The sequence below is a fragment of the Anser cygnoides genome, chromosome 1, assembly GCF_040182565.1.
Source record: "Anser cygnoides isolate HZ-2024a breed goose chromosome 1, Taihu_goose_T2T_genome, whole genome shotgun sequence".
NCBI lineage: Eukaryota > Metazoa > Chordata > Aves > Anseriformes > Anatidae > Anser > Anser cygnoides.
This window is the reverse complement of record NC_089873.1, coordinates 42,297,440-42,317,594: the sequence shown is the minus strand read 5'-3', so window position 1 is coordinate 42,317,594 and position 20,155 is coordinate 42,297,440. Positions and strand designations below refer to the sequence as shown.

The 20,155-nt window shown below is 35.9% G+C and overlaps 1 protein-coding gene across 13 annotated transcripts in view; it reads right to left on the bottom strand.

Moving 5' to 3' along the window:
- Positions 1-20,155, bottom strand: part of NAV3 (neuron navigator 3) — a 411,556-nt gene that overhangs the window by 135,866 nt on the left and 255,535 nt on the right. For 11 of the 13 annotated variants that reach the window (XM_048047448.2, XM_048047439.2, XM_066993373.1 and 8 more), the window contains exons 6-7: positions 8,446-8,514; positions 5,607-5,746 (exon numbers count right to left, since the gene is read on the bottom strand). In XM_048047448.2, coding sequence (XP_047903405.1) covers positions 5,607-5,746; positions 8,446-8,514 — 209 coding nt within the window. The remainder of the gene's footprint in view (positions 1-5,606; positions 5,747-8,445; positions 8,515-20,155) is intronic. The other 2 variants (XM_048047446.2, XM_048047447.2) reach the window with 1 other exon arrangement.

The window sequence follows — 20,155 nt, the reverse complement described above, 5'->3', positions numbered from 1 at the left end:
TCTATGCTACAAAATCTGTGCTACTAGAAACATGCAACGGAAATACAGTTCACATAATGGAAAAAAGAGCACTTGATGTGTTACATATACACAAGACCAATGTCATACCCTGCGGCTCCCATGTCTAAATAATACAGTAGCTGAGGACATTTCTGCCTTCAGCACAGAGTTTGAAGTTGTGCGCAATTTCCATTTTTGCAGTCTCAACCCTAAGGCCCTAGTATGAATTAGACTATTCACCTGAAAGTCTGAAGGCCACTAATACAAATAAGAAAGGGGAGATTTTAAGCATCCTGGAGTGAGAGGTGTTTTTTCTTTAACAAACAAAAATCTGCTTTTTACAAGCAAAATCTACTTCTCTAAATAGATTGTAAGAATTTTTGGTTTAAAAATAAATTAAAAAAAATAATTCAAATTATTACCATTAATTATTATCAATAATTCAAAATTATTACAATAGAAATGTGTTACACAAACAGCCTTAACTTGCTTAACACTATTACCAACTGCACTCCAGAAGCCCAATCACTTCCATCTTCAGCAGATGCTGTAAACTCCATCTGCCCTGCATTTTTTTTGTGTGTGCTCTCAGCCCAGTGTGCAAACCCCATAGATCTAAATGATCTTCACAGAAGTTTTTGAGCACCTCTACTGAGTCAAGAAAATGTTAACTGATACGGGTGGCCTTAGAGTATTTTTGGGGAAAGGCTAGGTGATAGCTTATTCCCCTTGCTCCAGATAGCATCATGAACGTGGAGCTGCTTCAGTTGGCAGCTGCAGAGCTGTTCTCTCATCTGTGAATGAGGCAGGATTTGTGGCTGGGACCCTGCTATTTTCTGGTGAGCCTTGGATGCTGGAACAGAGCCTAGGGCCAACAACAGCTGTTGTATATTACTGCAGCCCACAGGCTTCCTTAATTTATACCAGGGATCAGGCCCATGGCTGATAGCCCAGGACTGGGTGTGCACAAGGACCTTCTTGCACATGTCTTGCTTTGCACTAAGCACGCCTTAATTACACAGGAGGATTGGGGTCTTTAGCTATCCCAGTAGTTTTGCAGTTGAAAATTCACCTTAAGAATATGCAAAGTTAATGCAGAATACATGTAACAACCTGTGCACAGCAGGATGACACTGCACTCTCTTTTATTAATTCTGTTACATTTGTATGGCTTCAGGCTATTCATTTTACTGAAAGAAAGGGAAAAAAAAAAAAAAAAAGCTTTCTGATTGAAAAGAAGAATGCAAGCCTTGCCATATTTCCTGCTACATAATATTAACTCATTGGAAAAAATTATACAAAGGAACATATTAACTATTTCAACAACAGTTTGTTCTGCCACATATATAGCAAAATACACAGGTTCCTGGAACCACTGATGCTTATTTGATCCCTGTGTCACAAACCATAAACATCAGCAAAAGGTACAAACACAAAACTTGTCTTTAATCTTCAATTTAAAGTGTATCCTTAAAGTTCCCACAAGGAACGTGGATTGCACATTCTCAAGAAATTGTGAGAGTCTGCATGTATGCTTAAAGATGTGGAATAAAAAGATTTATTCCCCTCCTAGCCCAAATGTATTACTTGAAGCTGCACATCTTTCGTTGTTTTTTTCTCATTCAATTGGATTTAGTTTTAGCTGTTCATTATATGAAATCTGTCCCCACCTTGTGGTGCTTCCAATACAGACTAAATCCAAGCTATGGATTCAGGATATGACAAGGATGTCATATCTCTCTAAACTGAATTTTACAAGGAGACAGGCTTCTCTGTAGGGCCCAATCCCTTTACAGTTGAAAGGCATAATCAACTTCTGGTAAGAACAATGCTGCATTCTCCTTGAGAGTACTGTGCTTCAGGGCTCAGCCCAATCTGCTTTGGGAAAGCAGAACAACACCCCTGGGTGTGCACCGCAGAAAGAAAAATTGGTATCAGAACCCAATTTACAACAATCCTCTTCAATCTTCTTGTCCATGACCTTTTCTGTAGTTGGTGCTGTTGGAGAGGACAGCAGCTCTGTGATGACAGCTCCCCAGTTGCAGCATAGTCAGGTAGTGATTTTCTCAGTATTCTGGAGCAGACAAAGTGTTTCCATAAGGCATATTAATACTGCCATACCAGGTGCCCAGATTACAACATCCAATTTTAGTCACCCATACTAAAAGAGTTAACAGAAAAAGGAAGACTTGTAAGGGATAGCTGTAAGGATGCTTGGAGGAACTGGACGTCTGTCTGGTGAGATGAATAGAGCTCAGCCTGTTCAAATGTCCTGTTCCAATATGAGAATTTATCTACCCCTTATCAGCACAGGAGAACACCACGAGGAAGAACTGGCAGCACACTGGCACTGGAGCGAACGCAAACAAACTAGCAGTGGGCACACATACTGCCTGAAGAATAATGATCTGCAACCATTAGACAATCGGGATCCAGAACAGAGTTTCTCAAAGTCTTTACGGGCAAAATACCAAAGAGAATTGAAGCAAACTCTGGACAATATACAAACAACATTTTATATTATAAAATGACATTGAAAGGCATGCAATTAAAATCTGTGACATAAAAGTCCTTATCAGTGTTCAGAAAGAGTGTTTCTAAGCTCTGAAGTGTAAATATTTGTTTGTTTGTTTTTAATTTGGCTGGAATTAGAACATTATTTCTTTGCTAGTCTCAAAATGCCCTGGGTATCTGCCTTATTAGCAACATGGACAATTAACTTTATTCAAATACTTTCATTTTCAGTTTTATTTTCCTCTGTATTTTATTAGGTGTGAAAGAGATGGATGCGATATGACCTGGAAAACTGACATATTCTTTGGAACCCAACCGTAAGCAAAGTCCAAACATATATTAAAAGTATATATATATATATATATCACTAAAGCTCCACAGATTCCACAGATGAGTTTCAGCTCTTAACTGTTTTGGTACATTCTGTTTTCCCGACTTAATCACTGGCACATAAATTTACCTGTGTCAAGGCAATGGAGTGGGTCTGTAGGTGAAAACTCTCCTGTACTGTAACAGCAGGAAAACTGTTTTCACATAGGGGACCTTGGCTTTCTTGAAGTGTAAACTATTCATTAGGCAACTTTCAAAATAGATAGTATTAAATAGCATTCTAAATAATAAAACACTACATAAAATACATCTATCACATCTTATTTTGGACAACTTTCAGGTCTCCTTTAAATCTGTGCCTGGATATACAGGCACAGATAAAAAAATTATTTAAATCTGTGCCTGCATTGTGACTGAGTTGAAAAATGTGCTATACAAGAGCAGATTTCAAGTATTGCATATAACTGGATTTAAAACTAAACAAAACAAACAAAAAAAACCCTTATGCTGTATATCTTTTTTGAGGTCTCTTTTTAGCACATAAAGGAAGTTGTACAGCAGGAAAAAAAAAAAAAAAAAAAAGTACCAAAAGTGGTCTGTCCTTGAAGAGATTTGGAGATCCCCAGTTCTCGTGCCTGTTGACATAGTACAAGTCATCCTCTTTTCTGATTCAGTTTATGCAGCACTAATGCAGAATTACTAGCTATTTACTATACTATCCAAGACTCAGAAATTAATGTATATGGACTGTATATCCATTCAACTCAAGCTGTTAAAGTTGTCTTGCTGCAAGTATCTACATTAGAAGCAAAATTTAAAATGCATTTATTGGATGTGCTGCAATGTAAAGAAAAATCAGTTTTTCAAGGTATAGTGACACTTTTATTATTTTATTTTATTTTATTTTATTTTATTTTATTTTAAGTAAAGAGGTGTTATTATTACTCCTGCTAATGTAAGGGTTGAAGTTTGTTTCAGAACAAATTTTAAAAAAAACCCTCAGGTCACAGAACATCCACAGGTACTTAAAAAAAATTAAAAGACCACTTGGAAATTTCATTGTAATATTAAAAAACAAAACAAAACAACAACAACAAAAAAACCTAACACACTGCTATTCTTGCATGTGCAGTATTCATATTCTCTAACTTCTGCTTTATATACGTCTTTTAAAATAAACTTTTATCTAGCTTATATTCATATGTAAAATCAATGTTCTTAAATCCATTTTGCTGTTTGGAAAGGAAAAAAAAATCAAATAGATTAACCTAAAATACAATACTCAATGTAGTTATGCAACATTACATTTTCTATATCCTGTAAAATGAATTGAATGACAGTATACAAACAAAGCCACCCCTTATACTCTTGTAAGTGAGGACTCCACTAAAAATCTCATCAAGTTTCTCATTCTCTGCCGTGAAGGAACAGGTAAGTAAAGAAATCCATCATGCAAAAAGCCATGTAAATGTGCAATGCAATGTAAACCTTAGCAGTCCAAAGACAGTTTTCAAGTAATGAGCTAAGAATATTAGTATCTACAAGCATGTCCCACCTTAAATCATTTTGCTCTTTCACATATTTCAATAGAAAACTTATGTCAACATTATGAAGTAATTCTAAAGCCTGAACTGCTGTACATACCTTCACTCAAGCAGTCCCATCTCCTACTTCATAACTTCACTATCATCTTTGTGAACTATACAGTGTCTGCTCAGTTTATATTCTGATCTCTTTTTAGTCTGCATGTCTTGCCATAAACAAGTCCTTGATAAAATAAAAAGCAGTACAGAACTATCTAAAACATTCAACTCTGATAGTAAAAATACAGAAATAACTATTGAAAGGATGGTTTTATATCTTCAGATACAGCTAGGGGCAAAGTGTGTTCATCAGAATTTTGTAAAAAAAATAAAAATATCTGGATAGCTGCCTGTTGCTTGGATGAAGAACATTCACTGCATACTTGTTCCTCCCACAGACCCCAAAGATGCGAATGGGTACTATGTTTATTGTATCATTTTCAACTGTATTCTAACCCAGAGATATGAATAAAATGCTGTTCATTACACAAAGGGAGAAAGAAGGGGAGGGGAGGACTGGATTAGTTACACAACTCAGAAGGCTGATTTTTTATATTATTATTTCTGAGATAAAGCCTGAAGAGGCACTTTTTCTGGGAAAACATCATCAGAGGGTTGGAGAAACAGAAGGACCCAGGGAACCCTTTTTGTGAAACTGAAGATCATAGTTAAAGGAGGCAATAAAACATGAACACTGAATTCAAATCCCTGCAAAATTTCATACGTTTGACTTAATTTCCAATCCCTTATTCAGATTGATGCATATACTGGGTAAGGTCCTGAAAGAATAGACATATGTAATATTCTCATGCAAATGTAATATCCATCTCCTTTAATATGGCAGTCTTCCTGTGGGTATGAGTGGACTTGAACATAGACCAAGACTGTAGGCATGCAATATGGATTCATTTTTACTTCAGAAGTATCAGCCAATGACATTTCCATCAAAGAGGGATAAAATACCACTCACTGTAACATCTTGAAAGGTTTCAGTTCTGAAATTTTACCTCAACTCAATTACAAATCCTAATTCACAGGGCTGTCTCCATAGTGCTTCCTCACCAAGTATTACGTTCACTTCTTTGTCTCTTGCGGATAGGTGCCTTCCCCCCCCCCCCCCCCCCCCCCCCCCCCATTATTACTTCTGTAGAGTAATCTCACTAACTTTTAACCACTTACCTTTTTCATTTCCGTTTGCATATTGTGGAGGCTTGTTTTTGTCAATGCTGTTAAAGCTCTGGCTCCTCCGATTTAAATTAGAAGCTCCCTGGACTTTGGTACTGCTGCCTGCAGCTGGCACCCTTGAGGGTCCTGGAAGCCTAGAATGGTATAATCAGAAACTGGTTCGTTGTATGCAATGCAACACATAGAAGAGGCAGTATGCAAATGTCAGATTGGAATTTAAAACCAATGACCAAAACCAATGATTTCATGTAAGCAACAATGAACAGGAGGATTCAAGTTAGATAGACTCAACAAATTAAAATAAAAGCTTATCTTTATTCACACAAGGGGGAAAAAAGATGCTTTCTGGGTTCACAAGACATGTAAGAAGATGCTTTGCATTTGCCATTAATGTTGCTAAAACAGATTCACCCTAACAGACCATTAATGTGCAGTATCAACTTTTATTTAAATAAGCCACTTTTGAGGAGAAAATTTTACAGAAATTGATTAGAAGCACAAAAATACATAGCTCAGAAATATTTCATATTTCTTACTCTACTCTCTACTAACTGTTCCAGAGCTGTGGTCAGCACAAAAGCTGTCTTTATAATTTTGTTCTTTGGTTATTTTCAGAATGCTATTGGTTGAAGCAATTCTACTTCTTTAGGCTTGTGAGCTTATTATTTTAAATAAAAATATTGCAAATATATATTTTAGATAGATGCTACAGATGAATGTACACCTTTTTGATAAAACGATACAATGTAGGCGATACAGTTCATTTGTTAGTATTTGCTGCCACCATCTGTACCTTACTGTGTGGCTAAGCTATGAAAAAAATGTGGACCCCGTTGTCCCTGGCATGTATAAGCCTGCATCTTTTTTTCTGCCTGAATCTGTTCTCTTATGAAAGATTCTTTAATATATGCTTGCTTAAAACCTTCTTCAGCATCTTTGTGGGCCACTTCATTTTCCGCTTTTGTTCTCCGACAGACAAAATGAAATGCTTAACTCAGCAAGATACTTTTGCCATAGGAGAAGAATATCTATCTTCTGTTTCTCACTTATGGGGATGATATAATGGTTTTAATGGTGTCAATGCAAATCATATCAGAGCTATTGAATTCTGTTAGTTTCACTACATCATGAAAGAACAGCATGAGAAAGGAGAAAAAGAAATCAGTTACGAAGAATTACAACATTCTAGATTTCTTCTGAACTTTTTCTGTTGAATACATGGGTATAACAAAAATGTTCAAATTTTATTTTCATTAGCAAACACGTGTAAACAGCTCCACGTTCTCTTCCTTCACCAATTTAAGCCTCAGAGAGCTAATCCATTTGTTATTTTCATGGCTCTTTCTGGCCGCAAGCCTGCCCTGCTAGTCTCTGTGCCGAGCCCACAGCAGACTGTCTCTGCTCTGCAGCTGCACGCGTGCTAACCTTTACTGTGACCCGTGAATTCTAGTGATCTTCTGTTCCCTGAAGAATGCACTAAAACAAACTTAAAAATCCATTTGCTCCTTCTCATTACCCTAATTTGACAGGCAGTGAGAGCCCTGAGATCGTTTGTCAAAGGTAATGAAAAAAGCAATGAGAAGGCATGTGCAACGCTGGAAACTCATCTGTTCTGTTAAAATATAAAATAGTTATGCATATATTCTGCATGCCAGAATTTGAGAACTTGCCACAATACGCACATTATACATGAGGCCATTTGCTCTGCACACTTTCCAGTTTACCTCATTTGCTGTCTTTTTTAATTGAATTCAGGTTTTAAATTTCTCTTGCAGAATCATGTTAAGCAGCTAAGGAAATGCAAAGAGGAGAATAACAGATAAGGGACAAGTCACATACCTCTGAACAGGCTTCGGAAACACTGCCACAGATTTAAAGTATTAGACATTAAGACTGTAAACCCCGACATATTGAATGCGGACAAGACAGGAGCATGAGCAATAAGAAAAACTGAAGACCTATAAATGCAGGTGCAAAGCAACTGGACCGTGGTATAGCTCATTCCAAGCTATCACCAGCAACTCAAATCATATTAGTGCACTACATTGCAAAATGCAATCTTTACTGTAGATTACACAATTTATAGTTCATTGTTCTCACCAATGAACTGTACAGCAACAAAAAGTAATTAATGAACACATTAATTACCCACCACACACACACAAAAAAATGTTAGAAACAAGAGTAAGCTTTACATCTCAGCTTCTTTCTTTTGCAACCTGGCTTGTAGATTTTAGTGCTCATAGTGCTAAAAGTATCGATGAAATCTCAAACAGGGCAGCTCCTACACACAGTTCTGTCAAATGACAGCCAAAACAAAGCATCTCTCTAGCAGTGACTGTGTGTGGGCTACTCTTGAAGGAGCAGAACTCTTGAACGTGCTTCTTTTTTCCACTCTTGTTTTGCTTCTGTGTGATCTTGGCTCTGTGAACTCAACCTCTCAGGTGGGTTTGCAATACATGCAGAAGAACACCTACTGGGAATTGGGATGGGGTCCCAGACTTTTTTTTGCTTGTGACTAAAGAAAGAATTTGAGCCAGAAAATAGAGAGCACTAAAATCACCAACTAATCCTCCCCACCTGATATTTTACATGCAGGATACCAAGATGCAAAATACATAACAACCAGAAATATTGCCAATATACAGTAAAATCAGCTCCCTCCAGTCCACACGAGGCTTTCCCATGGCAAAGCTCATTGTTGCAAAGCTTGCACGCATAACATAAATACACATTTTTTAATGTCCACTTTTGTCCAAAGGATAAACTTCCAATGGACATTGACTTGCTTGAGTATCGCTAATAAGCAATAAATTAGAGATATTTAACTGACCTAGAAGTCTTTTTTTGACTGGTTGCAATTCCACTGTGATTAGACTGAGTTGCATATCTGGCTGTGAGACTGTATGAGAAGAAACAGAGAAATTGAATTAAAGGATTTCTTTGAACATGTATAGAAAGAACACACTTACCACACTTATGAGTTAATGAATGCAAATTGAACATGGAGAGAAAACACAAATTAACTGGCAAAAATATGAAGTAATGTAACATGCAGATTTTTATGAGAGATGCAATGCACAGATTATGAAATAATGTATATTGTTATACATTTTGTCATCTGCTAGAAGTTATTTTAGGAATAAACAATTCAGGCCACAGTGACTGAATTCTAGCTCTTTTAGTGCACCTTAAAACTTTGTGCTGGTGTTTTTGCACCCATGAAAAGTACGAAACATGAATATACAACTAAAAGCACCTCCAGCAAATTGAATGGGTTCACAATCTGGTAGGTAGGAAGAGGTTTGCTGTACCAGAGCCAGCATGGACTCAGAAGAATCCGTACTAAAGAAAGGTGACCTGTCTGACAGTAGAGCTATGCAGAAGGAGAATCCCATCATAGTTTTCATTACTGGTGTGGCCCCATAGTTCACATACGTAAGTGATGCATTACCCACGCAATCAATCAAAGGCTTCATTAGGGAAGCCATCACACGTGCTTAGATTCATTGTTAAGTTTCATAGGAAAATGCACCTTAGTCTCTTAAGACATCCGAGTAGTATTTCTGCAACATAAAATATGCTGTGCTACAGGGGTAAAAAACTATGTGTTCTTTGTAACACCCAGTAATATGTCATTGCTAAACAGCAAATTGATGCCTTTATTCTTTTAGTCTTTTGCATAGGGGATGTGTAAAAGGTATAGCTAAGGTAAGGCCTCCTACCAAGTAATTTCAGATACAGTAAACAGGTGCATCCTTTGGGATCCACACAGCCTAAGGTCATACTCAGGTGCAATCACAAAATCAAATTCCTTACATTCTTAAGGAAGTGATAGGAAAATGAGTAAGCAGAAGCTCTGACAGTCACATAGTGCTCTTGTCTCTTACAGTTCTGCATCTTCTAGTAACTCCTCTGAGTAGTAGCAGGAACCATAATAATTTAGTCCCAACTTTGTAGACTGGCAGCACTTATATGAAAAACCTGGTGGTACTGATTCTACCAGAAAAGCATTAAGCAATTTCTGCCGGCCCACTGAATTGGACAGACTCAGTGTAGAGCAGATAGAAGAAGCCCTTAAAGGAAAAAAGTCTTCCCATACAGGCATGGCTGTTCTGAAGAGGATTAGGGCAAAGGCACAAACCAAGGGTCAAAGTGACACTTGAATGTGTTGCATGATTATTGTTACTTTACCAATTTATTACCCAGTAAGGGGTTCAGCACTGCCTCTGTGCCTGGCAAACACAAATGGCACATGTGCATTCAATGAATAAATAAAAGGGAGACTACTTTAGTCTTAAGAAGGCAAAACCAAATCATTTAACATATAAATGCATCATTCAGTCCTGTGATATATATCTTCACAGTAGTGCTGACAAAGTGCTCTTTCATATGACTATAACTTCTGTGGGAATTGTAATAAACTGTAATAATATCATAATGATTTCTATTTATATATTTTTATTTATACAGCCATTGGTATATTACTTTGTATTTCATTTACAGCTATTTTTCTTAATAACTAGACATGCTACAAATGTGACATAGGATGTTTTACTGAAGTTGCTAAATTTGTGCTTGAATCTTTTCCCATCTTTTGGTAAGATCTTCTTTGGTAAGCCCATCTTTTGGTAAGATCTTCCACTCTTCTTTTTTTTTTTTCAACTTATTTAAAATGAAGGAATCTAGAAAAGGTTAGCTGGTTATCTCCATTGACTAAACTAAGAAGTTTGTGAGAAAAATGGAATGTCAAATAAAACTTTAGTGTATTTATGTTGTGGAAGGTTAAATGATACATAGTACAATCAACACGGACAGTGAGTTGGAAAAGCAGAGAGAATACGATGCATCTTAACCACTGCTTGAAGAGGATGAAAGATCTGCCTAGTGCCTGGTAGCTTTCCTACTTCAAACAATGCTACTCCAAAGAGGCAAATTACTTGATCTCAGTGATGAACTCAGTTGCTGAGTTGTTGATAAGCTAGCCCACAGACAGACAACACATTAAAAAAGCATATATTTTAATAAGAATTAATATATGAAGAATCTATCTGGAAATACTTTCTAGAAAAATCTCTTTCCTTTCCAAATTCATGAAACGTCAGCCTATAGACCGTTTTCAAATTTTACAGACAGTCCTGAAAGGCATTGATGGATGTGTCAAAATAGTATAGCAACATTTCCACTGTGATTGGACAAATTTATTTTTCAAAGTAATTTAATAAATGAAGGAGAAAAAGAGAATTTTAACAGCTCAGAAACTAGATGCATCAAGCTCCTAATGACTTTGGGTCTTCCTTTACAATTAGCATTTGATGTGTTGGACCAATTAAAGCTTTGCACAGATGCCTGTTTCCCAACTTCTGGCTGCAATGTTACAAATAGGAAATGCAACACATCTAAAGTCCAGTCTCTCTTAGAGCTATTCTAAATGTATGAACAAATATTTATCTGTTGCCCTTCATCCTATCTGATAATTGTTGGTGGGTAACATCTGGCAGTCAGAAAAATAAACCTGTTTTGCTTGAAGTTGTAATTATTTATGCTTACAGATTCACTCAAAGGTACAATAAATATGTTCCTGCACTAAAGCAGCACAGATGCATGTTAATAGTCCAGACAGCAGAAATTTAGTGTCACAGCATTTAGGACAAGGAAGGCTTTACTTGTCAGAGGGCTGGAAAGGGGGATTTTGAAAGTCCCTGGTTCTTATCTTTCTGCTCCCAAGACCCTTTCCGTTGCTGTAATACTCCTACCAGCATTCTTCCCCGACACAGTGTCAGCTTTGACTCCTGGGAGAAGCCACAGCAGTTGCCTGCAAAGCCCAGCTGTGGCCCATTTTCAGGAAGGGAACACGGGAATTATGGAGGAGACCAACACTGTCTGCAGAGCCTGCAGGCAACCACTTTGCTCCTGGAGAGACGGCCCAGAGCTGGGGCTCAGTGTTGCAATGCTGGGGCCAGCACAGCCCTGGGCCTGGGCCAGGAGCAGGCCAGGAGGCTTCTGGCAACATGCTTAGCTCTCCCCTTCTTTCTAACACATAGAAGAAGAGCAGGCAAATACTTCTGGTTAAGCAAATCCTGTTCAAAAGAGGTAAGATTGTATAAACGCATCTGATCCAAAATTCTTAGAAATCAACTGGACTCAACGCTGGCTTCCACGTGGAAATCAAACACCCATATTTTCTCCCACAATCAAGGGAAACTCTAGCCACCACAACAGAGATGAAATGGTGACACTGGACATTGCTGGTTCCTTGGTGAAAAACCGTGAGAAAATGGAATAAACATGCTGAGGTTGCCCAGAAAGGCAGTTCAGCACAGAGGTAGCTGGAGAAGTACTGAGAAGGAAGCAGTGCAGGTGTTACAGACTGTGGTTACCCTGAGGTGCTAATGGGAAGCCCTAGAGTTATACCACAGCTAGTCTAGTTGCAGGAACCAGGACTCAGCCCTGCACCACGAGGCTGTGCAGCACAGTCAGTCACTCTAGGGAGAGATGCACTGTGTTCCACCAAAATGAGGACTTGGATAAGGGCATGCAGTTGCAGGCAGGATAAAACGGTTTAAGAAATGGTCATGAAAGATGTAGGGAAACCTAGGGAGTCAACATAAACTACAATACCAAAGGTTCTTAAATGCCCTCCCACTAAAAGTGAAGTGAAATGTTCAACTGAAATGGGCATATAAGAGCAAAGAAGATGAAAAGGAAAGACAAGTGACTGCTGGACTCTAGACTAAAATGGCAGAAAAAGTGTCTTTCTGCTATACAAATAGGATGATATAGCAGGAAAGAAGAAGCTCTTTGAAAGTGTCTATAACACGTAAAAGCTGAAGAATTAAGGTTATATGAACCCGGATACAAAGCATGAATCAAGCTGAAAATATTTTAACCTCCTTCTTCAAAAAGTAACCCATGCAGTGTCAGCCTGCATATCATCTACTTTTCATTAACAGTCTTCTGAAAGATCAAAAGGATCACATTACATCACACTGTCAGAGCAGTGTAGCCGCTTTCCTCTAATGAGTTGCATGGTGGTTCTAAAATGCCAGCTATGCAATCTCTTAAAAGGCAAAGGGGTCTGCAGTATGTAATCAAAGATCTACCTTGGCATACTTGAATTTTAATATGCTGTTGATTTTATAAAGTGCATTTGTTTCACTAGGGTGACCGCACTCCACAACTGTTTAAGACTCTTCTATCAGAATGATTTCTTGATTAATATATATATATATATATAGTTTAAATAAAGGATTTTTAATGGAAAAAAAAATCCTACAAGATCTTGATTGTGCTGTAAACATTTTCTCTTTTTAAAAACAAAACAAAACAAAACAAAAAGAAAAACAACAAGAAGAACAAAATAAGCTCCTTGACTGCATACTTCTCATCAGCCTGCCTGGGAGAAAGCAGAATATATAATATTCTAAGGTTCACCTGACTCCAAATCCCAAGCCTGCTGGGAGAGAGGCCACAGGATACAAAAGTTTCCAAGCTCCTCACTATACCAAACAATCTGGGCAGCAAAAAGATCTCTGGCTCCTCAAATGAACATTCAAGGAAGACTGAGGAGGAAACCAAAAAACTGATTTTCCAAAGAACAATATATTTTTGACATTTCTTTTCCTTTTTTAGACTAACCCTTGTGACATAACATATGTATATATACTATATGTATGCAAGTATCTACCTATAAAAAAGTTACATATATAACTATATAAAATTTACATACATACTTTTGTATTGTGTAGATATATAATACTGAGATATATACATGTAACACACAAACATATATTAATTTTTTCATTCACAGGAGGAAATGTCTATGGTTCAGGTTAGAACTCTAGCTCATACCATGTCATCTGTTCTCTATTAAGTGGGCATCTCTCCCTTCTGCTCTTTGAAATTCCAGTATCTTATACAATAAGTCTATCTGCGTCTGATTCAGGCTTGGAGATAGGAGTAAAATTGTGTTTCCAATGTTTGCCTGTTGTTCACAGATCATCATAAACTGAAACTCAGATAACCCAGTTTTGCATCAACATTTTTGTTCACACAGAACACAGTGACTTGTAATAAGAACAAGTCATCCATCACAGCAACTACACAGTTTCTACCCTGGTCCCAGTATTTGTATTGCAGGAATTTTATGGAATTTATTGAAAGAATATGTGAGATCAGAACCTTAAAGAACCTAAAAGCATATCAACAAAGTGGAAAATGTGCTAGTTATCTACTGTGCTTAACCTGACATGTAACTCGCCTCAAACAGCACAAAAAATCTTAAAAAAATAAAAAATAAATAAAAAAAAAATTCTGAACAAATCAGCCAACAATGTTCTGCCTGCTACCAGAATCAGGGCTATGCACTTAGGGATCCAGCTTACCTTTTTATGACCTTATCTCCATATCATTTATGATCTTGAACAATAATATGTCAGATGATCTATACAGCAATGTATGCCACCATTCTGTATCACAGTTCAACACAATAAAACTGTAACAGAGGTTTCTCGTAAACAGAAGGAAGAAGGGGCTGCCACAAAGCCTGGAATTGTTGTACTTCCAAATCTGCAACCATTGTCTTTTGAAACTTCTCACAGATTTCCAGAAAATCCATATTCATCAATACATCCTAAAGAATGGTTGGGATTGCTATAAACCTGCATCAATCAACCAATTAACATGTAATTAAGGCTGTTCTTATTTAAGGTATTAAATGATACTCAAGAGTATATTTTGTCGGATCTCCCCATTCACTCCAATACAGTAAAGATCTATGCAGTATAAAGAAATTAGAAAAACTTCCAACAACAACTAGCTATGTATAAGTATTTTCAAAAACACATACCAAAAACCAAACACATATATAAGCAATTTTCCTAAGCTGATAAATTTTCTCTTTTAAGTGTGGTAAATTTTAAATATAAAGTAAGCTCATTTTTTCACTTCTATTTTAACCAATTTTCTATGGACACTAATTATATAAACAACACTGCCTGCACTTCTTTGGAAGTGTATGGACTTGTCCTTTTTTTTTTTTTAAACTTTTTTACTTTTTTAACCTTTTTTTTTTTTTACTTTTTTTTTGTCAATGAAGAGAAGAGAGAAATTCATCCATAGCTGCCAAAAAAAGTTAATGTCCTTTCATTAACTGATATCTGCCAAAGAACAATAGTAGCAGATCACATTTGCAGCAGTCTGCAAAATATTGAGATAAAGTGGACAGAAAGGACTGACAGTAGCAAAGAAAGTAACAGTACAAATGTGAAACTGACTAAAAGGGTTGCATGAATGCAAGAGAAAGATCAAGTTGTACACTGCCAGCAAGGAATCTGTTGAGGAATAAATAAAAACATGTTGCTTTAGAATAGATAATAAGGCAACATCAAATGTTTGCAAGCCATCAGAATTACATAGGTGCCAGGAAAAGAAAAAGATTCATGGACAAAAGTTCATGAGAACTCACTTTCAGAGAATGAGAAGAATTAATGGATTAGTATGGAGAGGGAAGGCAGAGCAACAAAGAATGATTGAAGAGAAAATCTCTATATTCTAAGTCTTCTTTTCCTTTTATGTATATATATATATATATATTGGATTCTGATGCTACAAAGATGAATGAAAAAATTGCTATTAAGTTCTACAAGATCAGGATTAGCAGCAGTGAAAATTACAGCCCAAGTGCATCAAACTTGAAATAAAATGTAATGAGTGATCAGAGGCAAAGGAGAGAAGTGCCAGACAATGAAAATATCTGAAGTGCACAGAATGGAAATTGTCACTAAACTGAATTAAAACATTATTTTGAAAACTGCAAGAACAGACAACAAGAAAGGATGACAGTTCCATTTTGAAATACAAACAGAACAAGAGCAGTGAAAAAAAATAAGCCGGTGGCAGAGTTAATTTATTAACAGGAGAAATCAGAGTAACTATGTCACAAGTTTCTAAAGCAGATATTCAGAAAAACATCAGATACTTTGTAGAGAAGAACTGCAGAACACAATAAATAACACAACCAATAAAGAACAAGATTTTCAGGAACCAGCCCATAGAATTATGTAGGAAGGTAAAAGATCACTTTCTGAGAGATCAGTTTAAATAAGAGTTAAAAAGTTTAAAGAAATCTTAAAAGCTATTAAGATGATATATAATCCTTTAACATTTACATTTTTATATTTTATGTGTTCTCTCTACTATGTGCTATATTATCTTATGGCTATAAGAGAGACCATTTCGTTCTGAAATTGAAAGTCCCTTTCAAATTCATTTTCTTTCCTTATGTTAAACTTTAGCAATATTATTACTTATCTTCTTATCTTAGATAGGATGGGCTACGTGGAATAGGTATGTGAAAAATACATTGTTGCTATTGCATTGTTCTGCCTTTTCTGTATGAAGGTTATCAGAAAGGACAGTAATATGCCATCATCAGAAAGTATCCCTTTTGAGTACAGTAATTTCTAAGTTGGTCATCTGCAACAGAAGGGTGTATTATGAAACTACAAATACTGCTCAGGCTTCTTTGCATACTGTGTCAAAACTCAGCCATTTTAGAAAAAAAATAAAATAGTTGCAAATGAAACTGACAGAAATCTTAATATTTAGGAGGCAATGAAGGTGTCTTTTTTAGATGTTGCTCTGCCAACATATCATAGACGTGGCCTAGAGAACGCCTGAAATTGGAATAAGCTCCAGCATGCAATAAGAGTTATATAAAATGTGTAAATAAATTTGATATTTGTGTGAGGTAAACAAATGGAATATGCAAGAAGAATCACTTTTCCCGATAACCTATATAGTGCTTATCACAGGAATAAATCTCCGATTTATGCAACTCAACATTGTTACATGTAACCTATTTGTTTAGGCACACAGCTAACTGATTTAATTAGTACACAGTGATACTACATAGTTTAGTTACCTGGGCTCTGATCAGGACTACAAGGATGAAGGAACTTCATGCCCTGGTCTGTGAAGGCATCAGAAGTTCCTTTCATTGGAAATTGTAAGGACTGTAATGATTGTGTCTTTAAGGTATGGAAGGGGGGCCAAAACTGATTCTGAAGATAGAAGGATATCTCATTTAAAGTAAAATGAAAGGCCAAAGGTCCGTTTGAAGGTCAGCTGCTGCACATACCTGTGCAATCACACTAAGCAATGCAATTCATTCTGCATTATCTCCCAGATGCATAAAAACACATCAGATTTGGCTAATAGTTTGTCTGCTCAGGACCCTACTAGTAAAAGAAGAAATAAACCTTTTCCTGATTTTTCTTCTTTGCAGTCATTGAATAATGATTCTTTAGTGGACAAAGCAGGAACAGCATACCTGATTCTCTTCATTAAAACCAAGTGACTAGCAATGACAAGAGCTAAGGATAGAGAAGAGTCTAGGTTCATCACTTTGCTTTCGATTAACAGAGAAATGACTGTTCACACATTTCATTTTTTAGCCTTTGTCAGTGCAATGCACATTGCACCGACTCTTAAGGTTGTATTTTAAACCTCATGAATACTGAAATAAAGGCCTTTTTCTAAACTGACAGTGGTGGAACCAAGATTGGCATAGGAATTGCCAGTAGTCTGGCATGGAGCTATTTAAATTCATAATCATAACCACTACATTTGCATTACTGTTTCACACAGCACAAGCTGTGTGTCCAATATGCTTCATTTTTTCCCCAGTACTTCTAAGAGGGAGGCAACATGAAACCGAGTTCATTACATTAGTTATATATGCAACTGCCTGTAGAAATCAGCTACCTAACTTTGTTTATGCGCTTAGGAAAACCAGGGTGCTCTTTTAATATAACAAATTTAACAAAATCCATCTGGACCTCAAGCTGTGCTCATCATTCCTGTACGTGATAAAATAGTTTGTCCGTCTTGTGGAATTTTGCTGACAGCTTACTGAAACCAGTTACTGCCTAATCCATAAATGAGACAGAACTTCTTTCATCCACATGTGTTTTCTCTTAGTAGCTGGGTGGTTGAAAGATCATCACTGTAGAACGTTTAGATGTATTGCTGTGATAATGGAATCCACTAGCAAAGTGAAGCATAAAAATATAATGTAACCATTGTTGTCATGTATCTGTACTGACAGATATAAATAAGGCCACCAGCACGGTATTTTTTTTTTTTTAACAAAATCTCAAAGCAGCAACAAAGTCATAACTAAATAGTGAAGTGCCTACCTCAGATTTTGAAGTATTCAATTCCCACAGCTAGTCATACAAGAATGTAGGAAATTTTAGGATAAAAAGAAATCAGAAATCCTATTTAAAACTGTTCTCTCCCGTGAGTTACCATTTATTATTTACCACAGACTTTTCCACTAATTGTCTAAATCATTTTAAGAGTTCTTATACTTAGCAGTAAAAAATTACAGTCTACCATATATAAAACATATTCTTTGCATTGAAATTCCATTCACCATAAATCAACTTTCTTCTTTCTTTTTAGATTTTAATTTGAAATTTAGCTGTTGTGCTTCGAATTACATAGGCCAATGAGACTCTTTCACATGCAGAATCTTGCAAGCTTCAGTGTGTACACTTTTCACAATTCTGAGCTTGGTTAGGGACAGATTACATGGGATTAGGAACACAAAAGTGTTGTCACACTGACCAAATGTAGATACATTTGTTAGGACCTGAGAATAATATAACTTAAGAGTATCTGCAATTATAAAGACATAATTTCAAAGACTTTAATCGTTACATGAAATGTGAAACAGAGTGCTTTTAAAAAGTAAAAAGTCTGTAAAATATATAGAAAGTAAAAAGTCTGTAAAATATATAGTATATTTGTTTTGGTTCTGCCTGTATGTGCACACACATATGAAAGGTACACACTAAGCATATTTAAATTTACATAATGGTTCAAAAATATTTTTTGTCATCTACCCATAAGGTAATTTTCACAAACTATTTTAAAATTTAGTCAAAATAGCTTTGAAGAACTAAGCTATTACTGAGTAAACATGAATGTGCCATTGTCTACTGTGTTCATTATCTCACTTCTGCCCTACTAATGAAGTGATTTTACTTGCTCCTCTGGAAAATCCAAAAGAACTATTGCTAGGTAATAAAGGACCACAGACCAAATTAATGGAAAAGAATTTCCGTTATGTGTATTTCCCAAATAATTTTCCCAATATATACACCATATACTTTTCACAGTATAAAATGTAAGAAAACAGAACATATTAAGAATTTTTAAAGGCACATTTAGAACTGCAACAGGCTAATAGAGAAAGGGAGTCATTGCTGCTTTATAAACTTGTAATAAATTGTCTTTAATATGAAATAGCTAGTTTTATCACCACTGCTTTAGAAAAAAAATGCAAAATTACTCTATTATTGATATAAGTTAGATTATCCATTATTGAGTTAATAATTATGTGTAACAACATAGGAAAAAAATGTGACTTTATTACACACCTTAGGTTTTACTACTTCTCATTATTCTTCATTCAATGAAGGAGGAAGGTTCAAGAATCTGTATGAAAATACTTTTTTTCTCAAACATATCTAAGAGTCTCAAGTGTCAAATGAAACAGTATATGAGTTCACAAGGACCTTCTGGAAATTCTGCCCTTAAATCAGTCAGTCATGGAATCACAGAAGCATAGAATGGTTTGGGTTGGAAGAGACCTTTAAAGGTCATCTAGTTACCCCTGTAATTAATGCTGAGACATGGTCGCCATGAAAGCAATCATATTTTAGAAATTAGCCTTGTGAGACATGTAAGCTACCTGTCCACAGCAAAAGGCAGGCAAGATGAATCCCATCAAAGGAGTTGTCTTCTATTAATTTAATATTTTGGAAATAATGGAATCTAAATGGAATCCTCTATTTACTCATTACTAGCTTAAGATTAAAAAGGCTGTTTGGCAAATCATTTTGATTTTCCAAAATATGTGCTTTGATGGAAAAAATATAGAGTTAAATTATATGATTGCTATGAAGGGAAGGCTTGCTAAGTCTTCTATATACAGTTTAAATCAAAAGACACTTGTATATGCACATGTATTTGAGGAGACCGTATTTTTGAAATGCAGTAATTTCTTCTTAGAAGTGGACATGTAATTGTAATTTCCTATTATTACTTCAAAACAATGGCAAATGAAAGAGAAAATTTATATTAAAAAAAAATCCATATTTATCTATATATTTATATTTCTTTGTTTCTAAGTTCTGGAGTTCCTTGTTTTGCTAACTGCTCAGAATACTAGAAGCATTTACAACAGAAGATAAAAATCTTTCATTCAGACACTTTTCAGAACTAGGGACCTTTCTTTATCTTTACAGCCTTTATGGAAAATGTATGGGTAGAGAAAATCTTACTCTCTCAGACAGTACAGAAATTTCTGGTGAGAAAAATTCAATTTATGTATATGTGAAAGGAAACAGACAAAATCTTGCTTTCAGTTTATAGGTAGGAAATAAGAAAGACAGTATTAATCTTGGTATAACAATTTTTTACATTGAAAAATTTTGTAGCTGAAATATGATTATAAATAACTATCAACAATA